This window comes from Excalfactoria chinensis, chromosome 1 (assembly GCF_039878825.1).
Source record: "Excalfactoria chinensis isolate bCotChi1 chromosome 1, bCotChi1.hap2, whole genome shotgun sequence".
Lineage (NCBI taxonomy): Eukaryota > Metazoa > Chordata > Aves > Galliformes > Phasianidae > Excalfactoria > Excalfactoria chinensis.
This window is the reverse complement of record NC_092825.1, coordinates 50,172,272-50,196,911: the sequence shown is the minus strand read 5'-3', so window position 1 is coordinate 50,196,911 and position 24,640 is coordinate 50,172,272. Positions and strand designations below refer to the sequence as shown.

At 41.8% G+C, this 24,640-nt stretch overlaps 1 protein-coding gene across 2 annotated transcripts in view; it reads right to left on the bottom strand.

Moving 5' to 3' along the window:
- Window positions 1-1,884: 1,884 nt before the first annotated feature.
- LARGE1 (LARGE xylosyl- and glucuronyltransferase 1) overlaps window positions 1,885-24,640 on the bottom strand; it is a 312,296-nt gene continuing 289,540 nt past the window's right edge. For both annotated transcript variants that reach the window (XM_072326861.1, XM_072326860.1), the window contains 3 exons: window positions 23,576-23,722; window positions 17,161-17,356; window positions 1,885-12,737 (listed from right to left, as the gene is read on the bottom strand). In XM_072326861.1, the coding sequence (XP_072182962.1) occupies window positions 12,540-12,737; window positions 17,161-17,356; window positions 23,576-23,722 (541 nt within the window). In that variant the 3' untranslated portion in view covers window positions 1,885-12,539. The remainder of the gene's footprint in view (window positions 12,738-17,160; window positions 17,357-23,575; window positions 23,723-24,640) is intronic.

Below are 24,640 nucleotides of genomic sequence, written 5' to 3'. Positions count from 1 at the left end.
TGGCTAACTAGGGGAGAGAGAAGGTTATCTCTGAAGCCATTTAAGTGGCTAAATCCATGGCAGAACTCCCATTGACACCCCAGCAACAACACATGGCTCTTGAGCTGCATAACATACCATGGGGCAGCAAACACACATACATCCCATGTCTGCCCATCCCACCTGGTCCCTAGCAGCTCAAAAGTAGCTGTGTTTATACACAGATCATTGGGAGTCATGCAAAGAGCCTGGATGGGGTGGGGCTGAATAATGCCTCATCAGTACTTTAGTCAAAGGATCTCAGCTTGCCTCTTTTTGAAAAAACCTAGCTTCTGACCCCAAAGTAAGAATGTAGCAATCTGCGTTACTATATGCCCTACAGCATTAATATTTGACAAAAAATCCTAAAGGAAGCTCTCTTTCTTATTACTGGTTTGTCAGAGGTGGATGGCTAAGAATGGTTGTGGGTGATATATGCAGAAATGGCAAAGGCAGAGGATCCCTTCTGGGAGCCTGATTATTGAAAATCAGCTGCTATTTACACAGTTAATGCCATTCACTTCTTACACCTGCTCAGTCATTCATTTCCCAATGCAAGCCAGCTTTGCCCCGCTGCAAAGTCAGGGAATTTAAGGGAGTTCCACCTGCAGCTTTTCTTTTTGTCTCCAGTGACTGCAGAGTTCAGCTTATAAAACCCCTATTTGAATATTTCCAGCCTTTCATCTTCCTCTTTCTTTTTTCTTTTTTTTTTCCTACCTATTTATATGTATATATACTTTTCCCAGTATTTATGCCTCCGGTAATGAAGCCACAGTGCTCTCAGTCTAAGTCTTCTTGGTATCCTAGTCTGCTCCTGTGCAATACAGAACCTATTTGATTCAGGGGTGGGGGTGGGAAGAGCAATTCAGCCAGCTTTCCAACTTATGCCTATCTTTGCCCACGTTCTGTTGAATCATTCAGAGAGTCTCTATTCTCTACATCCAGGGACAGGCCATTCTTTACGATGTCCCTACAGATGCAAATTCTGTGCTGACAAGTGCACTCTTTAGTAGATGCTACTTTAAAAGTTTGGCTTGAAAAAAAAGCAAGCACACACAAAGAATTATGCAACTGACCTGTCTTCCCACTCATGCTCTCCTCAGCTTTCTTTGTAATGAAACTCTTCTGCAGAGAAGCCTCAGGCCATGAAGTAGCAAGGAGGGAATGGGGGAACTGTTTTCTTAGGGTTTCACTTGGAAGTGCTGAAAGATGTAGCTGGAAGTGAGATTACAAGAGGTGAAGCTGCAGCTCAGAGCACCTGAAAAACTTATTAGCCATCTATCAGCAAGGGTGAATTAAAAGAAAAGTGGAGTCTTCTGTTTTTTACCTAGTGTTTTCTATTGCCAAGGGAAGGACTTGCATATAATGGAAAAGTCACCCTTCCTCCCAGTGGATAAAGCATTTGCAATACTAACCTGCGGGCTGGGTTGGCTTCTGTGGTGTTGGTGAAATGATGTTCACTAAAGGGGATCCATCTGCCTCTTGTCATAATTAAGCATGAAGTGAACAACTTCTCCCATATACCAAAGTCTTTGATTACTTTGATTACCAAAGTCTTATCTTTGATTCCTGCCAACAGCCAGCAGGTCAAGCTCAAGAAAAGCAGATAACCCTGGGATTAACGCAGAGCAGATAAGGACTCACCTGTCTTCAGCTGGAACAGCCTTGTGCTAATGCGTCTGATTGAACCACACTTGGAGGCATAAACCAGATTAAAGGCAACGATAAAGTGAATTAAAAGTAATAAAAGGCTCAGAGATGAAAAGTGAACAATCCACAACCTTTCTGCTTTCTGTTTCCATCAGAAGAAACAACAGCTCCTGGAACCAGCACATGTCGAGTCAGACAACGGGAAGGAATGGAGAGGATTATTTCACAATTTTATTGCACAACTGAAAATTAACCTTTTCCTTTTTTTTTTTCTTTTTTTTTTTTTCTTTTTTCTTTTTAATATATTTACAAGCCATTGATTTTTGCACACACAATCTAAACAGCATTTTCCTCGATAAAATTGTCACCTAGAAAACTTACACATGGACTGAAGCAAACATGTCAACTAAGAGGTCCGTGTTGAAGGCGAGTTGCCTCAGTGTAAACCTGGGGGGAAGCGCGTAGTAGATGGGGCAGCAGAAGGAAAAAAAATATATGCATTTTTTCTTTATTTTTCTTTTTTTCTTTCCTGAAATGTTATTCAAGGACCTTACCCCAACCTGGGAGGGAAACAAAAGGTTTTGCTATTAGTTCAAGCAGAGGTCTAGGCAGTCAGGTAATGCACTGACAGGGTGGTGATGTGAAGATTCAAACCCCTCCAGCTCAAGCCTTGCTAGCAAGTGACAAGCTTTGTTTTGTGCATGGTTCACCTTAAAGGTCACAACAGCCCAATTTTCCCCTGGAGAATGTAAAATCACCTTGGTCGTGACAGACCAGGAGTGAGGTTTGAGCCTTAGGAAGAAACACAGAGGGAAGGGTGAATTTCTTTTTTTTCTCTCCCATGGACTCCCTACTTGTAGTTTAGGAAAAGTGCAGGCAAACACCAGCCAGCAGCAGTTACACAGCAGTAATACAGTGCAACAGATGCTGCATAACCAGACCACGGATGATATTTTAATCGTCATTATGAAGCTTGTAGCTTTGTGCTGAAAATGAGTATTTTCCTGGCTGTTAGCATGAGGTGCCTGTCACAATGTGTATCACAGTCTCTGGAGTCCACGCATCACCCCCTCCCAAGACTAATCCTCCCACACATTTTCCATCACTTAGATTGTTGTTTTCGAGATTGTCAGTTAATATTGAGTTTACAGCCTTGTAGCACTTACTGCTCAGTTTCCAGGGGATTTTGACACCTGCAATCTTAGATGAGGAGGTGGCAGCTCTAAAACTGGAGCTCAGTGGCCCAGATTTGTCCCATGTTACTTCAGGCAGGTGCATGCCTGAGAGACCCGCGTGGTGAACCATCAGCACTGCAGCCTTTTCTGCTCGTCAAAGGATCACAGAATAATTAAGGTTGGAAAAAAAACCTCTAAGATCACCTGGTCCAACCATCAGCACATACCCACCATGCCCACTGACCATCTCCCTCAGTGCCACATCCACATGGTTCTGGAACATCTCCAGGGAAGGCAAATCAGTGAGAAGAGGAGTGATTTAATGCTTAGGCGAGTATAGAAGTTCTCTGGAGAGGTCCTGCTCATTCCATCAATTACCAAAGGAAGTGAAGGGGACAGCTCCAACATCCCAGCTCTCAGACAGCTGCTGAGTTGTTCTATGGGATGAATCTGGGCCTGAAGGCTTCCTGCTGGACACCCATGGGGTTCTGGACTTACAAGGTACAAGATATTTAGATAATTTCAGCGCCACCTTTCTTCAGGTTCTGTGATGTTTTCTGGTGTAGGGTGGAGAAACAGAGCAAATTGTACCAATGTGACCTATAGTGAAATTGGAAGGAAAAGGAGTGTTTGTAGAATTATTATGTGTGTATTTTAATGCTTGTCCTTTGCAAAATAAGTTGCTGGGAGATGGCTCTGTGAATGGCAATTCAGCTGTGTAGGAAAAGCAAAATCAAATCTTCTAAAGTCTTTGTTTCTTCCAGAGCCACAGTCACCATCACCATGTTACCCATTGCTACCAAAGTGTACTTAGGTGCCCTAAGGAACCTACTCTACTTTTGGCCTTAATTGTATAAAAGTCTCTCTGTTCCCTACCCACAGCAGCCCAAGTGTTTGTTTTATTTAAGTGAATTCATGCTGGTTTAAGGGAGCCAATAGTGGAAAGATGCTTTTTCCCTATCTAACAAATATAGCCAGATCTCACCTTCATTATACATATCTACGCTGTCTTCAAAGTACATGCCAACACCTACTTAAGGTTGCATAAGCATGGATTTGGGGGTACAGGGTATTGAGAATGCAGGACAAGAATGCAGGAAAACTCTACAAACAGGCTGTCTGAAGGCTTCTGAAATAGACTTCAACAGAATTTGTAGCAAGGTTGCACATTATGGAAACTTGTGCAAACTTTTTGTACATGCTGATGATTTAAACCCAATTGGATAATCCACAGTGATACTTTCAGAACAACACTTTTCTGGAAGGCATATAGTTTAGGGTATAGGAAAGTCTGAAAGATGTCAATATATCAAAAAATAATGCAAGACACAGTGATTTCACCCTTGTAGCTACACCTTGCTGCTTCTCCTCTTAGGCTTAGACCTGAAAATTAAAACAGGAAAAAGCTGCAAAGCAAATTTATGTGGAGTCCCAAGTGCCATGCTATGGTGTATTGGTAACTGACTCATGCAGGGGGACAGTACAAGCCAATGATCTTTCATACCTAGAAGACGACAGAAGTGAAACCTTTGATAGCACAAAGCAAAGAACAATCCCTGAGGCTACAGAAAGGGCACCTTTATACTAAAGAAGTGATTAAGTACTTCTCAACAATTCCTATTCTGTGCCCTAGAACATACTGTAATATTTGCAGAAAATAAAGTTTGGCAACCTATGTATGAAAATGGAAATGAAAGCAACACAAATTATAAATTATTTGGATCTTAGGCGGACCCATTTAGGAAGTTACTTTCATTGCATACACTTGTTTTGCTATAGTATGTGTGAGGAAGGAAAAGACTGTGTCTGTTTTCCACTTTGATTACAAAGCCTGATGGATATCTTGCATCTATCATGCATCTCCATGAGTATTAACCCTCATGAGTCCATACAGAAAGCTTTTTTTTTTTTTTTTTTTTTGGATTGCCTTTGCTGTACTTTGAATAAATCCTAATAGAAGAAAGTAAAAGATGTTAACTATCCATGACCCGTAGATAAGATATTAATAATCCGTGGTTGATTTGGCCATATGAATAATTACAGCAATATTCATTAACGCTATGGACAGAAAGCATCATTTCACTCCTGATATGTTTATTCTCTTATCACAGCAGAAGCTTACTGCTCAGCTTGAATGCCGAGTCTCAAGCCAGCTGGATTAATTGCTACTAATATAATTAGTAAGCGCAGGGCAAGGTGTTGAGGGAAAATATATACACTTCCTATTTCATTCTACCCACCTCTACCTAAACTCTAGGGGCCTATGTCACTCCCTATGAGCACACATCTAAAATGTAGAAAAGCTCCATGAAGTCTATTGGAAATATAAACTTAAATTTGTAACTCACTATTGCCCTCTCAAAAAACTCAAAGCTGGCAGCGGTGCTATCCTCCCTGCTGCTGGTGTTTAGTTCTGACTGGATGAAGAGTTCACAGATCAATCAGCAATGGATGGTTTTTCCTTTCCTCACAGCATCGCTGGAGAGTGCTGCTGGAACAACAGATCCGCAGGCAGATCAAAAGACAAAACTCTATGAAACTCGTGAAAGCCAGCTTTGCCCAAACCATTGACAGCAATGCTGACTTAAGGTGCAGACAATTTTACAAAGGTTGAATAATCAGACTCCTACTGTTACCCAGCTGCTATTACCTTATTATTATTTTTTTTTTCTTTTCCTTTCCATCAGGAGCAACGTGAGAATACAGAGAATTGAAACAAATTAAATATCTTTGAGCTGAGAACGGTTTAATCTCAGTGCAGACTTCCATGAATTTTACAGCCCACAGAATGTACTACAGTTGGACCACAATGACCGGCATTTGGGAAGAAATGCCATGAGTTCAACCCACAAACAATTTTACAAAAAGCCCTTCTGAGAGAGCTCAGAATGTTTTTGCCTCTCTCATTCCTTTGGAAATTTGGCTGCATAAAGTATTCCTCCGAGTTATTTACTCCATCTCTTCTTCTCTGCTTTCCTGACAAACTGTGCCAATAGCCTTCAGTGCTCCCTGAGAGGGAGAAGACACGCTGGGGGCTCAGGCAGAGCTGGGATTCATCACTCGTGCATGCTCAGCTGTTAGCATTCATAGGCTTGGGGCTGAGTGCTGCATGGCTTCTGAGTGTGTAATTTCCATCAGCTCCGTGGGATCCCTCCACGCTAGAAAAGCCCATAGAACAGAACTGCAGGCATTCTGCTCAGAAAGCCTGAGGGCATGGGGGATAATTGATTTTCCTAAATCACAGTTTAAACCTATCTCTCAGGAAAAAAAAAAAAAAAAAAAAAAAGTTAAAAAAATGTCTGTCTTTGCTCAGAATCAAGGCTGCTCTCATACTATGAAAAGCTCAGTGAGAGCAAAAGTAAAAAGAAGTATCACCCAGATGCTTCACTCCCTGAGTACCATCCACTCTGTGCACAGAATCATAGATGAGTCCTCTAAAATACCCAGCAAATGATCATGTAGGGGCTATGTCCTAATCTGTATGTACCAGAAAACAGAAATAAGTCATGTGAGCCAATCACCAGTTCCAGCATCAACCGGAATTTTCACATACCGTATCTTTTCACATGGCTGATCCTTCAGCCTTAGCAGGAATCTTATAAACTGGTTAATTTAGATGATGTATGTGTCCACTGTCTAAGAAATATGTTGCCATAACACTGAGCAATAGACTTAGCTTGACTTGAGTTACTTGGTCTAGCGCTTGGAGACCTCTTCTTGAATATATATTGTGAGGGTAGTGTCTACATGTCTGACTGGAGAACTAGCCCCAAGCCAGAACTATTTCTTTTGGATTGAAATCTTGTGTCTCATGGCAACACACCATGGAGCTCAAATGAGGCCTTTGTCACCTGCACAGTGCTTCCCATGAATGCGTTCTGCAGAAATTTAGGACATTCTGATATGACCTTTTACATCCTGACATTATCAACGAGCTAATTCTCCATTACAGTAACTAATAATATGTCTGGATATATAAATCCACGTGATACGTTACATGAACAAATATTTAGCTGTTTTTCTAATTCCTAGAGTCTTTTTTTCAACTGAGTGCAATAACTTCACTATGCAGAGCAAGCAAACCCTAAATTCCCAGTATTTGTACGAGGAATATATTCCAGCCAGCTGACTGTAGAAATGCTTCTTTTGAAATTCTTGAGGACTTTGTGTCTTGTCTTGGAAATGTAGACTCACAGATGAAAACAAGCTCCTATCAAAGCAAGGTATTTCTAAATCCATATTTGTAAGCCTTTTCTGATTCCTAACTTGCTGTGCACAGCCAGCAGCTTTTTCAAACTTGAATTTATACAGAGAACCAGAATAACACTCTTTAAACATTTAGTAGTTCACCAAAGTGTTTAGCTGTAAACATACAGTCTAAATGTGCATTCTGAATGACTACCATAAAAATTACTTCATTTACCTGTCAGTGCTTCTGCACTTTCAATGCTGAAATGGAAACAGAAGGTTATTGACTGTCATGGTCTACAGGTGACTTTGTTTCAGTCTCATTCAGTGGAGTTTCAGAAACTTTGCTCCTTTCTTTTCCTAAATTCAAATTGGTTTTGAGCTAACAAAGATACTTTTTTTGTGCACTCCTACCTTCTAATGTATCAGACCTTGCTGAAATTCATAAATAATGATGCTCACCCCATTTGCTGAGCTTGCTGTGTTCTCCTGTTGCTGCACTCAAACCTGAGGAACACCCATACAATGTCTGGCAGAGCAGCACGGAATGTCTTGTGCAATGCCTAAGAGTAATATCTCTGCTGATTTGCCAGGGCTCCCTGCGCTATTGGTCATTAATCTTTCTCAGCCAAAAACAGATGGGGCTATTAGGCAGCCTAAAGTAATGGGGGAAACTGGCAAGATACAGAAGGAAATGCATTATCTTCTGGATAGAATTGCATGTAAAAATGAGAACATAAAAAATGTATTTTTCATATTTAATTGGACGATGTACGATTACACCTACCAGAAAATAATGTGCAATGTGTTTTGTGCAGGGCATTCATAAAACTGCTCAGCTGTGCCAGGGCCTTATTTTCCCCTGCAGAGAGAAAAAGTAGCTACAGTCCTGACAAGGTTTTTTTTTGTCTTTTTTTTCCTAACACAGGGCTTACTTTGCTGCAGTAAGTACTGCAAATAGCACTACAAAGTGCCTCCACTTGTCACAGTATAAGGAAAATGCAGTTTATGATTCACACAAAAACCACATGAAGCCTACCGGGTAAAAATTCAGCGCTTAAGAACAAACATGAGCATATCTGATTTTCAGTCTAACGAGAGTGGTGGAACTGCAGGTATGCTGCTAATTCCTTTGTGTCACTGAGTACAAGATGACGATTGCAAATACAATAAACATCACACATATGAAGTGGAACCAGATTGCTCATACAGCAAAACAGCGAGGCTGGAAGGAATTACTGAAAGTAGGACTTGGAAAAAAAATAATAATAAAAAATAAAATAAAAAAAAAAAAAATCTGATCAATACTGAGGACTATTCAGGAAAAACAAAGTCATTTTCAAAAAGTAGATGGGAAATGGAGGATCATCCTTAGCCAGAAAGTGATAGGAGGGAAATTATAGCCAAATATTTGTAGGTGTATGCTGTGACAACAGTGAGAAATCATGGAGACATATTAGTGGGTTATAATAAGGCATTAAATACAGGTAAGAACATTGGCCTTAACTTTAATTGCAAAGCCTATTACATCAAAGGGAGAAGCATGAAAACAAAAATAGAAGAACTGGGTGCCAGCTAACAGATTATTATTTGAAACAGTAATTATGTCCAAAACAGAGCAGGAGGTCAGAAGGTGCTGGGAAATAGACAGTTCAGGTTCTGGTGCTGGAAGGGACTTATAGGGCTGAAAAAGACATCAAGAACTTGAGTTTTGGAGTGGAGAGGAAAGGGAAACAGGACGTGTCAAGATAAGACCCTCAATGAGAAGAATACAAGAATTCTGTTGGCTTTTATTTCTGATCCCTTCACTAGGAGAAGGCTGGCATTTAGAAAACTTGAAGAGGGAATTTCTTCAAAACAAATTCCCCCTTAAAATCTAATAAGGTGATATTTCACATTAGACACAAAAAAAGACAGAAACCCATCTTTTTTCTTTTAAAGAAAACATCAGCAGCCCTAAACAAACAGAAAAAAATACTGACAACTCTGAAATCCTCAGATTAAAAGCGGAAGGGGCTTGCAAATTTGGGATTCCCTTACATAAATGGAAGAGAAGGATGAAATGCTAGTAGTTCTGAATCAGAGATTTCACAATATCACACAGTATCACAGTATCGTGCGAGTTGGAAGGGACCTTAGAGATCATCGAGTCCAACTCCTGGGATTCGAGCCCTCTGTGTAGCAGAGCAGCATCTCTGCCACTTACGCCACAGTGGGGATTCGAACCCCGGGCCTCCAGTGTTGCAAGCAGCAACTTATACCACTGCGCCACCGGAGGCACACAAAGTGAATTTCTGAAGTTATTCAGACCAAACTGAAAATCTTCACAGAGAATGAAAATGAAAACTTCATAAAGATGAAAGGAAGGTATCTAGTAGCTAAGATGCAGTTTGAGGAAAGTAAGAGGGAATTTGAAGAGCAAGTAGTAGGAAGTTAACACTGAAAGTACACATTTGCTCAGTACATATAAAGCAGAAAGCTGGAGAGAACCAGTAGGTCACCTCAAATGGTAAGTACAGGGAACAACTAAAGACAGTAAGGACGTTGACAAGAATTGAAATGATTCATTTGCATCAGTCTTCACCAGAGATGGTGTCTGAATGGTATCTAAATGAGAGACTTTTCAAATAACAAAGATAAGGAGAGGTCATGGATTAAAGACTCAAGAGAGAAGAGGGTGGAACAAATCAATAAATCAAAGGCATTAAGTTATCAGGTTTATCTGACATTTCTTGAAGAATCTGGGAGAAATCTGAGAATTAAGTAGCAAAGTTGTTAGCAAATATCTATTACAGCAGAGGACTGGTAGACAGTCAGTATTGTAGCTGACTTGGGGATTTTTGCTGGCGGTGTTTTTTTGGTTCGGTTCAAGGATCCCTGGCAGCTAAAAGACAGGTAAGTAAGCCTAATTCGCTACCAAGTTATTGGCTGAAATGTGATAAAATTACACAAGTCCCACACCTCTCAAACTGGGAAGCACACAGACAAACATAACACGACAGACACAAGTCAGAATCAGGTCTATAAGGAAAAAAAAGAAGACTCTTTGAACCTACTACCAATCTCAGAGCTGGTTTCACCAGCCCACGCATCTAAGTCTATCCAGGAGGTCTCAAGATTGCACAGATAGATAGGCAACTAGTAAACTACCACCCTGCCCCTAGTTTGCTTCTCATGACCAAGGAGAAAACAATGTTCACACTGACAGTGCTATGCCCAAAATAAGTACAGGTCTGTGCTACAGGTTATGGTTTTGCAGGGCAATCTAGTCCATCCTTGGGCAACACTGTTAAGTCAAGGAGAAATACACATCCAGAAATGAAAATTTTTACATGGATATGAAACATAATGGTGGCCACACTGAAAATCTGACAGTAGATTCTGTGTAGGCACAAATGTTCAGCCTCCCCTACGATCAGCTTTTCATATCTTTCTGAACATTAGATAATCAACAGCACTGTTCTGCAGGGTTCTTCTGATTCTCAATATACAACGACCTGGACCCTCAATGGTGCATAATATAGGACTTAGGGATTTAAGATTTTTTTATTATTATTATTTTTATAAATATATTTTAGCCAGGACTATCTAAGCACTTGTTTCATTTCTTCCCAGCTCTTCACAGGTTTTTACGTAAATCTTTACATAAAGCCATTAAGAACCAAAGAAAAGTGCTTTGGAAAACTAAGTAGTGATGTATTCGTACACAGCCAACACTCCCAGGGGAAAAAGTAGTAATTACACATAGCTTCCCACCCCTTTTTATTTCTTGTCAAAAATGTTGCCTTTTGGCTTTTCTCATATATACACAGCATGATGAACTGATATTTGCAGTTTAAATGTCTGGTTTAACTGCATGGTTTCCACCGTAACAGAAAGCTCTCACGAAATGTCAGGTTGGAAATAAAACCAAGCTCTAGAGGGATAAAGCGGGGAGGAAAGTAGAAGGTGCAGTGGCTGAAAAACAAAATGGAACAAAGTGAGCATAATGCACTATGGATCCATTTTCCCAGCTCAGGCAGTGGTATTGGTACATGTGGTTGCACAGGGATCTGGGGAAGGGAGAGAGACACATTTCTCACTGAGTCGTTTCTGCTTTCTCTATTAACATTGCAAAAGAAATTACAAATAGCCCTGCAAAGGGTAGTGCATTAAACCTCATCTCCTTATCCAATGTAAACACAACATTAATACTGAAGAATAAAGAAAACTGTAAAAAGTCCAGTGTCTTGTTTTCTGTGTTTTGCTTGTTAGGTTTCCTTTCCACCCTCCAGAATGTTCCTGTGTGTATCGAAGTTGTGAACTTGACCAGTCCACATTTAAACAAACACTCACACTCAGATTCCCAACACATTCTTTTCTCCCTCAAATGGGGAATTTATTCCTAACGGTTCTGTTCCTTTTATTTATATACTCCTTTAACGAAGTAGTTCTTAGACCTTGTAGCAGGCAGCAGGAGAGCACTCAGGCTGTAAGTTGCCATGCTTACACTGCCTGTTCAGTGAAGAAGTCCACTTAAAGCCCCATGCCCGACGCCTTCACAGATGGGCATGCACTGAAATAAGTCTACGAATCAACATCCCCCCGCACAAAATGCCTTGTAGGCAAAATCTGACTCTTGCCTAAAAAAGATAAAGAGTTACAACCAGGCCCTTTATTTTATGAGACATGCATGAACAAGTCTGCTCGGTGAAAGCAGACTGTTCACTGACAGGTTTTGTTCACTTTCTAGAAGAGCTACTTATCTCCTTTACTGGACCATTAGAACTGAACGTGGTAAAGAAACACAAGGGGAACATTTCCTTGGCAAGGAAAGGAACAGCTTTTAGGACTGGGGAATAGCAGGGCAGGGCTTAGGGGATTTTCCTGACAAAACTTAACTAATTTGAGAATAAAAGACCAACCAATACCATGTAGACACCTAAACCAGTAACACGCCTTCTCTGGAGTGCAGTATTATATAAGCATCCCCCTCATTTTCAAGGCTAATTCAGACTTTTGGCTCATCCTGCATTAACAAGGTCATCCATGTAAAGAGGGCCGCTGTGAATGTTCACAGGTGAAAGTTCCCTTTCAGAGTAGTGCAGATTTGAAATTCACAGAACAGCGACCCGAAGATCTTCCTTTAGAGTTAAAAAGTATGTCTCATAATTAAATAGCAACATGAAATCCTATATTCTGAAGGTCTGTCTTTGCTCTGCAGTTAAGATGACAGAGTGCATTCCCAGCTCGGGCCTCATTCCCACCTCCTGTGGTATGGCGGGTGAGTGGCCAGCCCCTCCCACTGACACCTCACAAATGCTAAAGCTGAAAGGCCTGGGATCGTTGAGGAAGGGGCTGATGACCGCAGTCTGAAGACATGTCACTTCAGATCCCTACTGTTAGAACTGCCAGGTATGGTATAAAAACAGAAAGTATTTCTCAGTTTGAAGTTTGAAGACTGGGCCCCAAACGTTGAGTGGCTCCTCCCTCCGGCATCTCTGTTTTCTGTAAATGGGCTCTGCTGTGCTAGCTGTTGTTCTCTGCCGTGAGATATTTGAGAGCTGCGAAGCCGTAGTGACGTGACATGTCCTGCTGGAACTCTTCCTTCAGGGTCTTGAGACAGATGCGGTATTGCTTGTTGGAGCGGAACTTGGTGATGTCGAAGCTGGGGGCATGCGGCATGTGGATCATGTAGGCATTGGGCAGCACCGTGAACTCGTACTCCTGGGGGAGAAAGACACCAGCTGTGAGGGGTGATCCCAAGCCCTTCTGCAGAGCCCATACCTCTACAGTCAAGCATATTCCATCATGCGACAGCGCAGTGTAGGCCTCAAAAACAACTAACTCACACAATTATGCCAAATAAACCTTTTTTCAAGTTATACTTTTATTTCTGCCTATGAGAGACCTACTTTGCCTTTGAAAATATTTTACTCTGTATAAGCCAAATAATAGCAAAACTGTGCTGAAGTCGTGCCTGAAGCCATGTCTGCACCACAGATTTTGCAGTAGTGTGCTTGCAACCAACTGTGAATGCACACAGCATGAGCCCCAAATATCCATGTAGAAGCCTGCTCTTGTTCTTGTAATTTATCTCACTTGTGACACTGGAATAAGCAAGATTTAAAAAGGCATATCCTGTGTTGCTTTGCCTTTATGCTACGATAATCAGAGCAGCAAAACTGTCCCAGACTACTTATAAACCTGAGGTAGTGGGAGAATATCTTTTATAGGCTGTGTGTGAAGATGGACCTACTAATTCCATATACTTTGAGAAAGTTTTACATAAATCAACTTAGCCTTCACAAAGTCTAATGTACTGTGCTAATTCCTCTATTATTTCACTAATTAATTCTTTTTATTTATACCTGACCAAGTTTTTGACATTTTTTTTGTTGTTGTTAAAAATGATGTCTCACCTAAGCTGCAGTTACTCCTGTTAGATTTGCTCAATTTTTATAATTAATATTATTTTTATATATGATCACTAGGGCAAAACTGGACAAAGAGCACTTCCTAGAAAAGTTGAATAGTAACTACTGTAGGGTGTAGAAGAACCGAGTATCAGCTCCCACAGGGCCTGGGCAGGAAACTAATGTGAACCTCAGCACTCTGTAGATAAGCAAAGTACTCAAGACCACTAGGGTTATGCTAGCTATCTTTTTCATGTGAGGCCTAAGAAAGTCTGAGTTCTCATGAGATGCAAATGACAAGACATTTCAAAACCTTCACGATCACATTTTCTGTTGTCCTCATCCAGTTTTCATCTACAGCTGTTGTTGCATTGCATTATTAACCATCTTTGCCTAAGACAGTGGGATAACCATTAAGCTTTCCTGGAGCATTTTGGCTTTAAAAGAAATTGTGCTGAACTTCCCCTGGCTTGAGCCAGGGGAATTTATAGCTTGAGGAGTCTATGCAGGGACACAGACTATTTGTCAGGGAAAGACATTCATGGGAGAGAACACACCTGAGCTAATAAGCACTAGAATTTTCACCTACAGATCCTTCTTCATCAAACAAAATACAATCAACAAAAACTACTGGGTTAAGACGCTACCAAAAACCAGGTGTTGAAGAAAACAACCCAAAATGAAGGTACTAAGGCTGCAGCTCTGTCTCAGAGACATTTAGGAAACAGCAGCGCCTATTGGACATCTAGGTGCAGCTGCAGCTTTGTGGCTGCTCCTTTCTCATTAAGGGAGTGTCTGTTCCCTGGTAGGCAATACTAAATCAGTAAATACTTGTGCCAAGTGACAATCTGTCATATATGGGAATGGGCCCCACTGAGCTTGTTAGGGATGACAAGCACAGAGGAAGAGCAAAATAATCTGGTGTTCACAGGCAGAACTCTTTTAGTTGGAAAGAAATTAGAACTAATGGGAAATCAAACACAGAAACAAAGGCTGCCATGATGGAATGAGGAGAGACGATAAACAACAAACCGCGTAATAACTCTGCGGGACCTTAACATCAAGGCCTGAATCTGCAGAGGAAGATAAATCCCCCTCATATAATCTTTTCTGTTGTGCATCTCATTCTGTTTCCATCTCAAGTCTATAATCCTGAAAGTCAGTGACTATTTATGCTCTGCAGTGTAAACTGTTCAGCACAGCAATGTTCCATCCCTGAAAGGCCTTTAGGCACATAAAAGATTCCAAAAAAAAAAATAAAAAATACTAGTCTGCTGCTAATGAGCCCCTTTGAAAGATGCTGGGCTGGGCTGGAAAATGATGCTTACAATCTAGTTCCACAGTCACTGGAAGAGCAGGCGAAGGTTTCCTAATTGCCCATCCCTACCACAAGAAAATGTCTGTTGAGAAAGGAAAGCGCTCATGGGAACTTCTGTCCCTACCTTACATTTTATAAATGCTTCAGACGGTGACTGTCATTATCTATGTATTTTTACAGCATCCAACTCAGTGGACATCTGTGTGCCCCTAGAATAATAATGAAGGTTGCCTCCACGTTGTGCCGCTTTGAAGGATAGTTAGTGGCAAAGGCCCTTGGTAAGGAGTCTCCCACAGTCCTTCTGACAGACACTGCAGTTGCAGGGAGCTGGGAAATAATTCAATTGAGGAGTTGTTTTGCCTGCTGATACTACAGCCAGCCAAATAGCTGGCAGTAACTCGATCCAATGCTGAAGCCAAAGGAAAGCCTTACGAATGCCTGGTGCAGTTTGCCCCCGTTTTCAAGGAAGCAGTGTCACCCCACTTATCCCAATTCCTTCCTCCTACCTTAAGAAGCAGCCAATGGAAGGAGACAGAATTCAGGAGATGGATCATAACATGCAGCAGCAGGAGTGGCTGGGAGATCAAAGCTCCCTGAAGAAAAAGCCTAAATAAACCCCAGCTAGGGACACATCTGAATTTATCGCAAGGAAAACAGAACAACTGGGTAGTTCAGCTTATTTTGGGCTAGCCCAGGGAATTTGGTATTTCTAGCTGCCACGGGGGAAAGTAGTATGTCTCCTCCAGGGTGATTTTGTAGAAAAACAGGCCAATACCTGTGTCATTACAGATGAAAGCGAAACTTCTTTTCAGTGTGTTTTAAAGGCTGAAAGAGTGAGGAAAAACAATTTCCCAACTTTGTTCTGTCCCAGTGGCCATTTAAAATACCTGCACTATGATCAACTTTGAAATATGTTCCAATTTCTTACATTTGAGTCTGTATGCTAAGCAAATGTCTCTGAACAAAAGAGTTAAATCATGAGTGCCAAACGAGAGCTGCCAGTGGGAATGCAAGCCTTGATACTCAGATTAACAAATAATAAATCATCACACTGACATTCTCCACAACTGATAGTTAATTGATTACTGTTTGGAAAGTGCACAGGAAAATTAAACTGCTATGGCAGAGCAATTATTATTAATGATAACATAACAAGCAATATCATTTATGTAGTCTGTAGCTATTTTTTTATCTTAGCATAAGTAGGCAAGGACTTGTTGTGAATGCCCTTTTGCAAACACAGGGCAAATGGCATGCAGCCCAAAGTGATTATGTAGTTTTGCAACAGAAGTAGAAAATATTCTACCCACATACTTGCTTGCATGAAAAACACTGTATCCTGCACCCCAAAGACACAACCTCCCAGTAACTTGCTGTATGTCTTGTGCTGCTCAGCTTCATGTAAGCTGGTAAGAACTGGGCACAGAAGCCATATCTCAGATCCATGTTGTCATAGCAGAAGTTAGCAAAGTGGTTTTTCATTTAACATGAAATGCTACTAGCTCAAAACCTGGAACTGAAAACAAACTTCAAACAAACAAACAAAACCCACCTAATAAATGGAAATGCCGTGATCCAGACCCTGCTGTTTAACATACTGGTTAGTTTCACATCCAAGAACAGCAGGGAAGTGCAAACTGCTATTTCATGGAGAGCTCCCATGGAGCCATAACTGCTGCCAGCCTAAAAATCTGGGACTGTGGTAGGGACTTTGGCAGCTCTGAGAGCTCTGGTGACAGTCTGGGGCTTTCGAGGTTTCTTTGCATCCTTATTCTTACATATTCTGCCCAGAAGCACCAGCCCAAGCCACAGATCCAAGAGGCAAGTAGCCCAAGGATCAAATTCCTTGATCCTCTGGAGTGTGTCACATAGCCAGAGTCCCCAGAAATGTGAAGTCCTTGACTTAGCAGAGATGTGCTGTAAATCCAGGCCAGAAATTGAAGGTCCTTCCCTTGGATTCAATTTAGGATTGCCTTCTGAATTCTAAATTAGCAGCTGGCACTCATCAACCTCTATTTAACTGAGAAGCTTCCAGTCAGGTCTACAGATTCCACAGTAGGTGATGGGTCTGGTAGCAAGTGCTGGGAAGAAGGCATCATGCTACTTGAAGACATTAGCTTGTGCAGCACTGTCAGATGAACTAAGGAATCACAGAATGGCTTAGGTTGGAAGGGACCATAAAGAACATCCAGTTCCAATATCCCTGCCATGGACACAGTTGCCACCTACTAGATGTGGAAATTCTCTTTAATGCTCGACAAGGATTGAACTGTGCATTCCCTGCTCAAAAAGTCCTCACTAAGCAGTTAATGAGGCCAGATGAGCACTTCAGCAGTGCAGAAGGTGGATGTCATTTAACAACCCTGCTGCCCACCCTTGGCGCCCTGAGTGAGTTATGCAGGCATCGTCTCCTCACCTGTGCATCCAGCTCCATGATGTGAGCTACTTTGTTCCAGCCAAATCCAACAAACCGTCTGTCATACTCTGGGCAGTCCTTCCTCACAACGACGTATGGCTCGAAGTCTGCTTCCCACTCCACGCGGTAGGGGGTGGTGGCTGTTCGCCATTTGGCAAAGTTGGTTGGCGCATGCCCTTTTGTCCAGACGTGATACCTTAAGCAGACATAAATGGCATGGATGGGGGAAAGCAATTAAATAGGATGCATCTTGGCGAGGCTACAGAATGTTACTTGTTAGATAAAAGGCTCGAAAATAAGGGCATTAGCTTACAGTTCACGTCGTCATTTTCAGGACGTATCTGAGGCAATTTCTAGGACTATTTCCAGCATACTTCCCACAGCCTCGATGTGCTCAATGCTTAAACACATCTAGCTGGTGAAGGGTAGTGTGAAAACACTATCTAATGCTCATGTGAGAAACAATTACAAAATACACAGACAGTTCATCTACACTGCAAAGTGCTGCTTCTTGTTCCTAGCAACCAAGTGGTGGTATCAGAGCTCTAAAATCAGCGTGAAATCCTGCAGCTCTCTTAAGGCCTTGAAAATGAGCTATTTCTATACCACAGTGACATTCACGATCTGCTTTATATGTAATTTTATAATTTGTATGAGAGACACCTGCAGCTCCGGATAGATGTTCTGTTTTATTAATTACTGTTATTTCTATGGTAGGAAGCAAAAAGCATAATCAAATTAATAAGTAAAATACCACATAAGAGCTTTCTGCTGCACTTTCTATATTGCAGGGAGTGCCAATGTGATCCCAAGTAAGGTAATCAATTTGATTTACAGAAAAAGATCCTTTTATACTTTGTTAATTTTGTTTAGGGCACAGCGGGTTCCTTCCAAGCACAGCTTGAATCCACCCCATTAGTGCCAGGGTCAATGATTCTCTCGCCCACTTACTTTTCTTACACCTTTCCAAAAATCAATGAGACAGGCTCTTGCTGCAGACTCATAGATTAAATAATGAAACAAAGGCATAGCAGGCCATCTGTATTACAGTGTTCTGAGATGTGTAACAGAAGGGGCAAAACAAACATCCTGCCAGTTTGTAATACAGGGTACATGAAATTCACAAGGATGACTCATGTGCTCAAAGTGTAGAGATTTAAGCTTTAACTATTTGCAGAATTGGGACCTGAGGCAATGGCTCGAGCCAGAAATTCTCACAGTGTTGCAAGCCATTGCTAAAAACAGAGAGATGGAATCAAAACCTAAGAGTTGCCACTTTGACTGTGTGTTCATATGGCTTACCACTGGACAAATAGAGAAGTGCTCAGCTTCACTGACTCCTTGTTCAGGGGCAGAGCAGGAGGATGGAATTACTAGGACAGCAATGGTGTCCCAAGGAACTTATGGTCCTCTGAAGGCTGTATTTCTAACTTAGACACAGATTGCATCACTTTCAGCTATCTGCCTTGAGGATCAGGAAAGAAAGCCCTTCTGTATTAAAAAACCCATCAACTGACAGTGAATTAATGAACCAGAGGTTACTAGAAACCAGTGCCCAATTTTAAAAGAAGCTTAGAGTTTGTAATGGCCTTCGGAACCATCTCTGAAAAACCCATTCCTTCTCTTGGCTCTTTCAGGAAATAATGTTGTAACCTATGCAGCCACTAATGAACAGCTATCGAGGCTGGAAAAAAACGCAATCATAATGCAGAGCTTAAAATGGTATGGAATTGTGGAAGATGCTGTATCTTCTAACATCTTACCTCTGGCATTTTGAAATTAATTATGATGATAATAATAATGACTACTAAACACTCACAAAGTGATTTGGATCTTCAAAGCCTCATGCAAACTTTGGTTAATTGAGAGATTCCTGCAGAGAGTCAGGCAAATGCTGTTGTTCTTCTAGTAAAGCTCTCTCACTGATTAACGCAGTGGGGGGAACAGGACACTAACCATAAAAACATCACTTACTTTTGCCCCTTTCTGGGGATGGTAATATAAGCATGCACATTAGCTAAGGTATAACCTCTGTGAGAGGAGAGAGTGGAACAGCGGGAAAACTAAAATTGCAGGGAACAGACAATGAAGAGAAAATAGGGAAGTGAGATTGGAAAAACAAAAGAAAACAGAAAGAAAGGAACAGACCAAACCATAACAGAGAAAATAATACCAGAGATCTACTTGCCTCTTCAGAGCAACTGATGCGAATGGAAGGAAAGAGGCTGACAAAGAAGAGACTGAGGTAGATCCTGACAAACCTGATTTCATTTGTGACAAGGTGACCCACATAGTGGATGAGGGTAAGGCTGTTGATGTGGTCTACCTGGACTTCAGTAAAGCCTGTGACACTGTCCCCCACAACATCCTTGTGGAGAAGCTGGCTGCCCAAGGTCTGGATGGGTGTATGCTCCACTGGATGAAACACTGGCTGGATAGCCAGGCCCAAAAGGTTGTGGCCAATGGAGTTAAATCCAGTTGGTGGCCAGTCATGAGTGGCATCCCCCAGGGCTCAGTACTGGGGCTGTTTCTATTTAACATCTTTATTAACCATCTTGATGAGAGAATTGAATGCACCCTCAGTAAGCTTGCAGACAACACCAAGCTGGGAGGGAGTGTTGATCTGCCTGGGGGGAGAAAGGCACTACAGAGGGATCTGGATAGGCTGGATCTATGGGCCAAGGTTAATTGTATGAATTTCAAGAGGGACAAGTGTCAGGTCCTGCATTTTGGTCACAACAACTCCAGGCAATCCTACAGGCTTGGGGAGGAGTGGCTGGAAAGCAGCCTACTGGAAAGGGACTTTGTTGTACTGATTGCCAGCAGTGTGCCCAGGTGGCCAAGATGGCCAATGGCATCCTGGCTTGTATCAGGAATGGTGTGGTGAGAAGGACTAGGGAAGTCATCCTGCCCCTGTACTCAGCATTGGTGAGGCCTCACCTCGAGTACTGTGTTCAGTTTTGGGCACCTCAGTAGAGAAAGGACATTGAGGTGCTGGAGCAAGGGCAACAAGGCTTGTGAAGGCCTTGGAGAACGTGCCCTGTGAGGAGAGACTGAAGGAACTGGGGCTGCTTAGTCTGGGGAAAAGCAGGCTGAGGGGAGACCTCATCACTCTCTTCCAACATCTGAAATGTGATTGCAGAAAGAACAGAGCTGGTCTCTTCGCACTGGTGACAGGACAAGGGGAAATGGCCTCAAGTTGCACCAGGGGAAGTTTAGGTTGGATATCAGGAAACAATTATTTACAGAAAGGGTTAAGTTGTTAAGCACTGGAATGGGCTCCCCAGGGAGGTTGTGGAGTCACCATCCCTCAATGTGTATAAAAACCATTTGGATGTGGTGCTCAGGGACATGATTTAGCAGAGGGTTGTTAGAATTAGGGTAGTATGGTTAGGTCATGATTGAACTTGATGATCTTTAAGGCCTTTTCCAACCTGAGTGATTCTATGATTCTATGAGTACAGGATGGTAAAAAAAGTGTACATATTGTTTATAATGAAATAAGAAGACTAGAAGCTAGAACTGTGAGAGTTTAAGATTACATACACTTATGTACAAAGAGTATGTGCCAGGTATCATGCCCACATATATATATGTGCACACATACAATCTGCTGGAGCAAGGTCTTAGTCAGTGACTAATCATCATGTGAAATGTACTGCAAAATGAGCATACACAGACATCATTGCACAATGTTCTTATAGGGGAAGCTACCATAAAAGAGTGTGCCATTTCCAACAGATTTTGTTTTAGGTAATATAACTGTACAAAATGGTCCACTGTCTGTATTGGTCTTCCACCAGCAAGACGAATAAATAAATCTAGTTTTCCCATCAGATCCTTCTCATCCAAGATTTAAACACACACTGAATTTTAAGGCCACGCTTAATCTCACAGAATCCTGGAAGAAGTTTGTCTTGGTGAAAATAGTGACAACAATATTTTCAAGCACAGTAGAAATTTTGAAAAATCCCAATAAAGTCACCTCTGGAGAAGAGAATCTTCTGGGGAGATCTCATTATGGCCTTCCTGTACTTGAAGGGAGCTTATACGCAGTAGAGAGACTGACTTTTTAGGACAGAACAAGGGGATAAGGATTTAAATAAAAGAAGGGAGACCTAAGTTAGATGTCAGGAAGAAATTCTTTATGCAGAGGGTGGTGAAGCACAGGCTGCCCAGAGATGGTGGATGCAATCAGTTAATTAGTTAATCAGTTGTAGTTGGTTATGTTTTCTCAATGTGATGCACCTCCTGCCAGCTGTGGCTTTCCTTGAGCCTGAAAGCTGTGTTGGCAGTACATTTGTGGTTCATCAGCTACCACCCAACCAGAAGGCAGGCACGTCCTTGTGAGGTATAGTCACTGCCAGCACCTGCACACAAAGCCAGCAATCCACTACAAAGCATCCTACCACTGCAGAGGGTTTCCACCCAGCACACCCAGTCATCCACAGATGCTCACATCTTCCTTTTTCTTTTGGTGCTGACTGGGGGATGTAATTGAGAGCTGTTTTGTATTTCTTAGCTGCCCAGAGGTAGAAAAGGTCACCATTTGGAAAAGAGGTGACAAAAGCAATTTCAGCCAAGGAAAGATCGTAATCTATAGTGTGGTGTGAGGGACTGGGATGCTGCAGGCACTCTCAGCAATCACTGTCACAGCAGTCCTCCCCAGCTCCCTCCCACCTGCTCAGCCTTGAATTGCAGCATTATTAAAGCATCTCGAAGGTGGATGTGGAAATTCTCAGCCCAGATCACAGCTGCTTTATGGCTGTTGATAGATTTCAGCAATGAAATCAGCAGAAGTAAACTAGGGAAGCATCTGTAAAATGTGTCCTACATTAATATGTAAACCAGCTACAGAACTCATGTCCTTCACTTCTTATTAAACCTTGTCCTGGTAAAACTCCCACTAATGTTAAAGAGATGTTTGTGTGAGACTTGAGAACGGACCTGCAAATCTGGCTGTGTATCTAACATGCCAACATGCTGTACAGCTTGACAATGAAATCTATAGTGGAAGACCACTGCTGCGCAGGCTGAAAATTTGGCTGCTTGGTGGAATGTAGCAACTGTAAATCCTGAGAATGTTACTTTCCACTGGAAGGAATTTTTCTTTCGGTTACGGGAGAAAAATATTTTCTGTCAACAAATATATTGTCATTTTGAATATCTTCAAAAGCTAAAGAGCCATAGGAGTGAGAAAAATGCTTCATCTGTCATTACCCTCATGTAATTTTCAAGGGAGAGGCATGACTCCCTAATATCTCAGTCATCTCGAGCTTCTATTTCAAATCACTTGTAGATGGAGGGTCCGAATTGGATGTTCCAGACTCACACAGGCTGTTTGCTCTAACATCTGTATAAAGCAACAAGAAAGAAGGGTGGCTGCTGCAATGAGAGATGTGCATAATGCAACGAATGGAAGAACTGCAAAGAACGCTCTAAAGTAAGGAAAGGATGGGAGAGGTGATAAAGAGCTCTGTTGGCCATGGATAATACTTAGCGTTTTCGTAGTCCTTATCTCTAGATCTTGAAATACTGTGTAAAGGAGAGGTGAACATTGTTACCTGCATTTCAGAGAGGGAGAACAAAGATGTAAGAAAGAGAATTGATTCATGTATCACCTCTCAGCGGGGCAGTAGTGGAGCTGGGACAAGAACACAGGTCTCCTAAGCCCCCTCTCTGTGCAGTATCTTAAGGCCATATTGTACTCTTGCCATCACTATGATCCTTTACAATTGTCTGCTAATCAGACCTTACCACACACCCATGAGACAGTTAACCCCTGGTAGCTGTATTTTAAAACTGAAGAGTCTGGCAGATAATAGAAGTGAGTTGTTCACAGCCACAAAAGGAGTCTGTTTCAGAGAGGAAGTCCAAATTTAGATTTCTTCACTTCTCAACTCTAGTCAGAGTTGACTTTTACCTCCGCATTGTGAAACTACAGCTATTTAAGCAGCTATTTCATACTTCATAAGAGCACATGGCAAGCCTGTATTTGTTTTTCCAATCACTCAGTGAGGAAGTGAACCGATGAGCAGAGAGAAATTATTTTTGGTCACATGAGGGACACTGCTATCCAGATAGTATTTGGCAGCCAAGAAGCAAATTACATGCACATGAGTGTAATGGTCGCGCCTGATTTCATAGAGCAATAAAAAATGATGAAAATAAAACAAATTCAATTTAACATCTTTCAGTAGAGGAGTATAATACTAGATAAAATGCTGAGCTTACAGATGGAATATGTCCACATACGGCTGTTCACTGCTCCTCTATGGAAAGGGAAAAAAAATCCAATATGTTTCTTAATGCAGCTAGATAGCTGACAGAAAAAAGAAACATCAAATATTCACAGAACATCCAAAAAATCTTTAGAGGTAATGAACAAAGGTTCAATGATAGTACTTTCCATTACCTGAATGTGAAGAGGGTTCCCATGTCCAACATAGATAGCAGCTCTGCTTTTGACTTAGGGAAGGAGAGGCGGTAGCGTAGGGTCTCAAAAGCAGGTATGATCAGAGCTTTCTTGGTGTTAGCCAGGTCTAGCTGGGTGACTGACTTCCTAGCAAAGAGAAACAACAAATACAAGCAGGAAAACGTGAAACTGAGAAAATTATTTGGCATTTCAAAATAAAGAGAACGGGCAGCTTGATACTGCAAATGTTCTTTACTATGAGTACATTGTTCATTCCTCTCCAATGGAAAAGATATCTGCTCTCAAGAATACTGGTTGCCATGAAGGTCAGTCTTTGTTCTACTCAAGCCAAAAGGACACGGTAAATTCGCAGAAGTGTTTGTTGATGATTGTTCATTGTGTTCTCCTATGAAGAACAGTTGAGAGAGTTGGGTTTGTTTAGTGTGGGGAAGAAAAGGCCCTGGAGAGACTTCACTGAGGCCTTCCAATACTTGAAGGGAGCTTGTAAAAAGGAGCGAAGTAGATTCTATACATAGTCTGATAACAAGAGGACAAGAAGCAATGGCTTTAGACTAAAGGAGGATAAGTTTAGGTTAAATGTTAGGAGTTCATTACTCAGAAATCAGTCAGGCACTGGCTCAGGCTGCCCAGAGAAGCTGTGGGTGCCCCATCCCTGGAGGCATTCAAGATCATGTTGGATGGGTCTCTGGGAAGCCTAATCTAGTGACTGGCAACCCATGGGCAACCCCACAGCAGGGGATTTGAAACTGGGTGGGCTTAGATTGGTCCCCTCCATTCTAAGGCATTCTATCACGATGCCCATGATAGTGTTGAGCTCAAAGCTCATTTGTGCTAAGAGAAGAGTTGTGTACTGGGTGCTCTGAGATGTATCACTTTCTGCCTCCTTTTGCTTCAAATTGTGCAGTGTGGAGACTGTTTCAGTGGGTGTATGCACGCACACACACATGCATACTGCATTTTGCACAGAAGAGGCCTTTAGACAATTGCAGCAGGGGAACAACAGCTTGGCAATTGTACACACGGCCTGCCAGAGGTATTCCATCA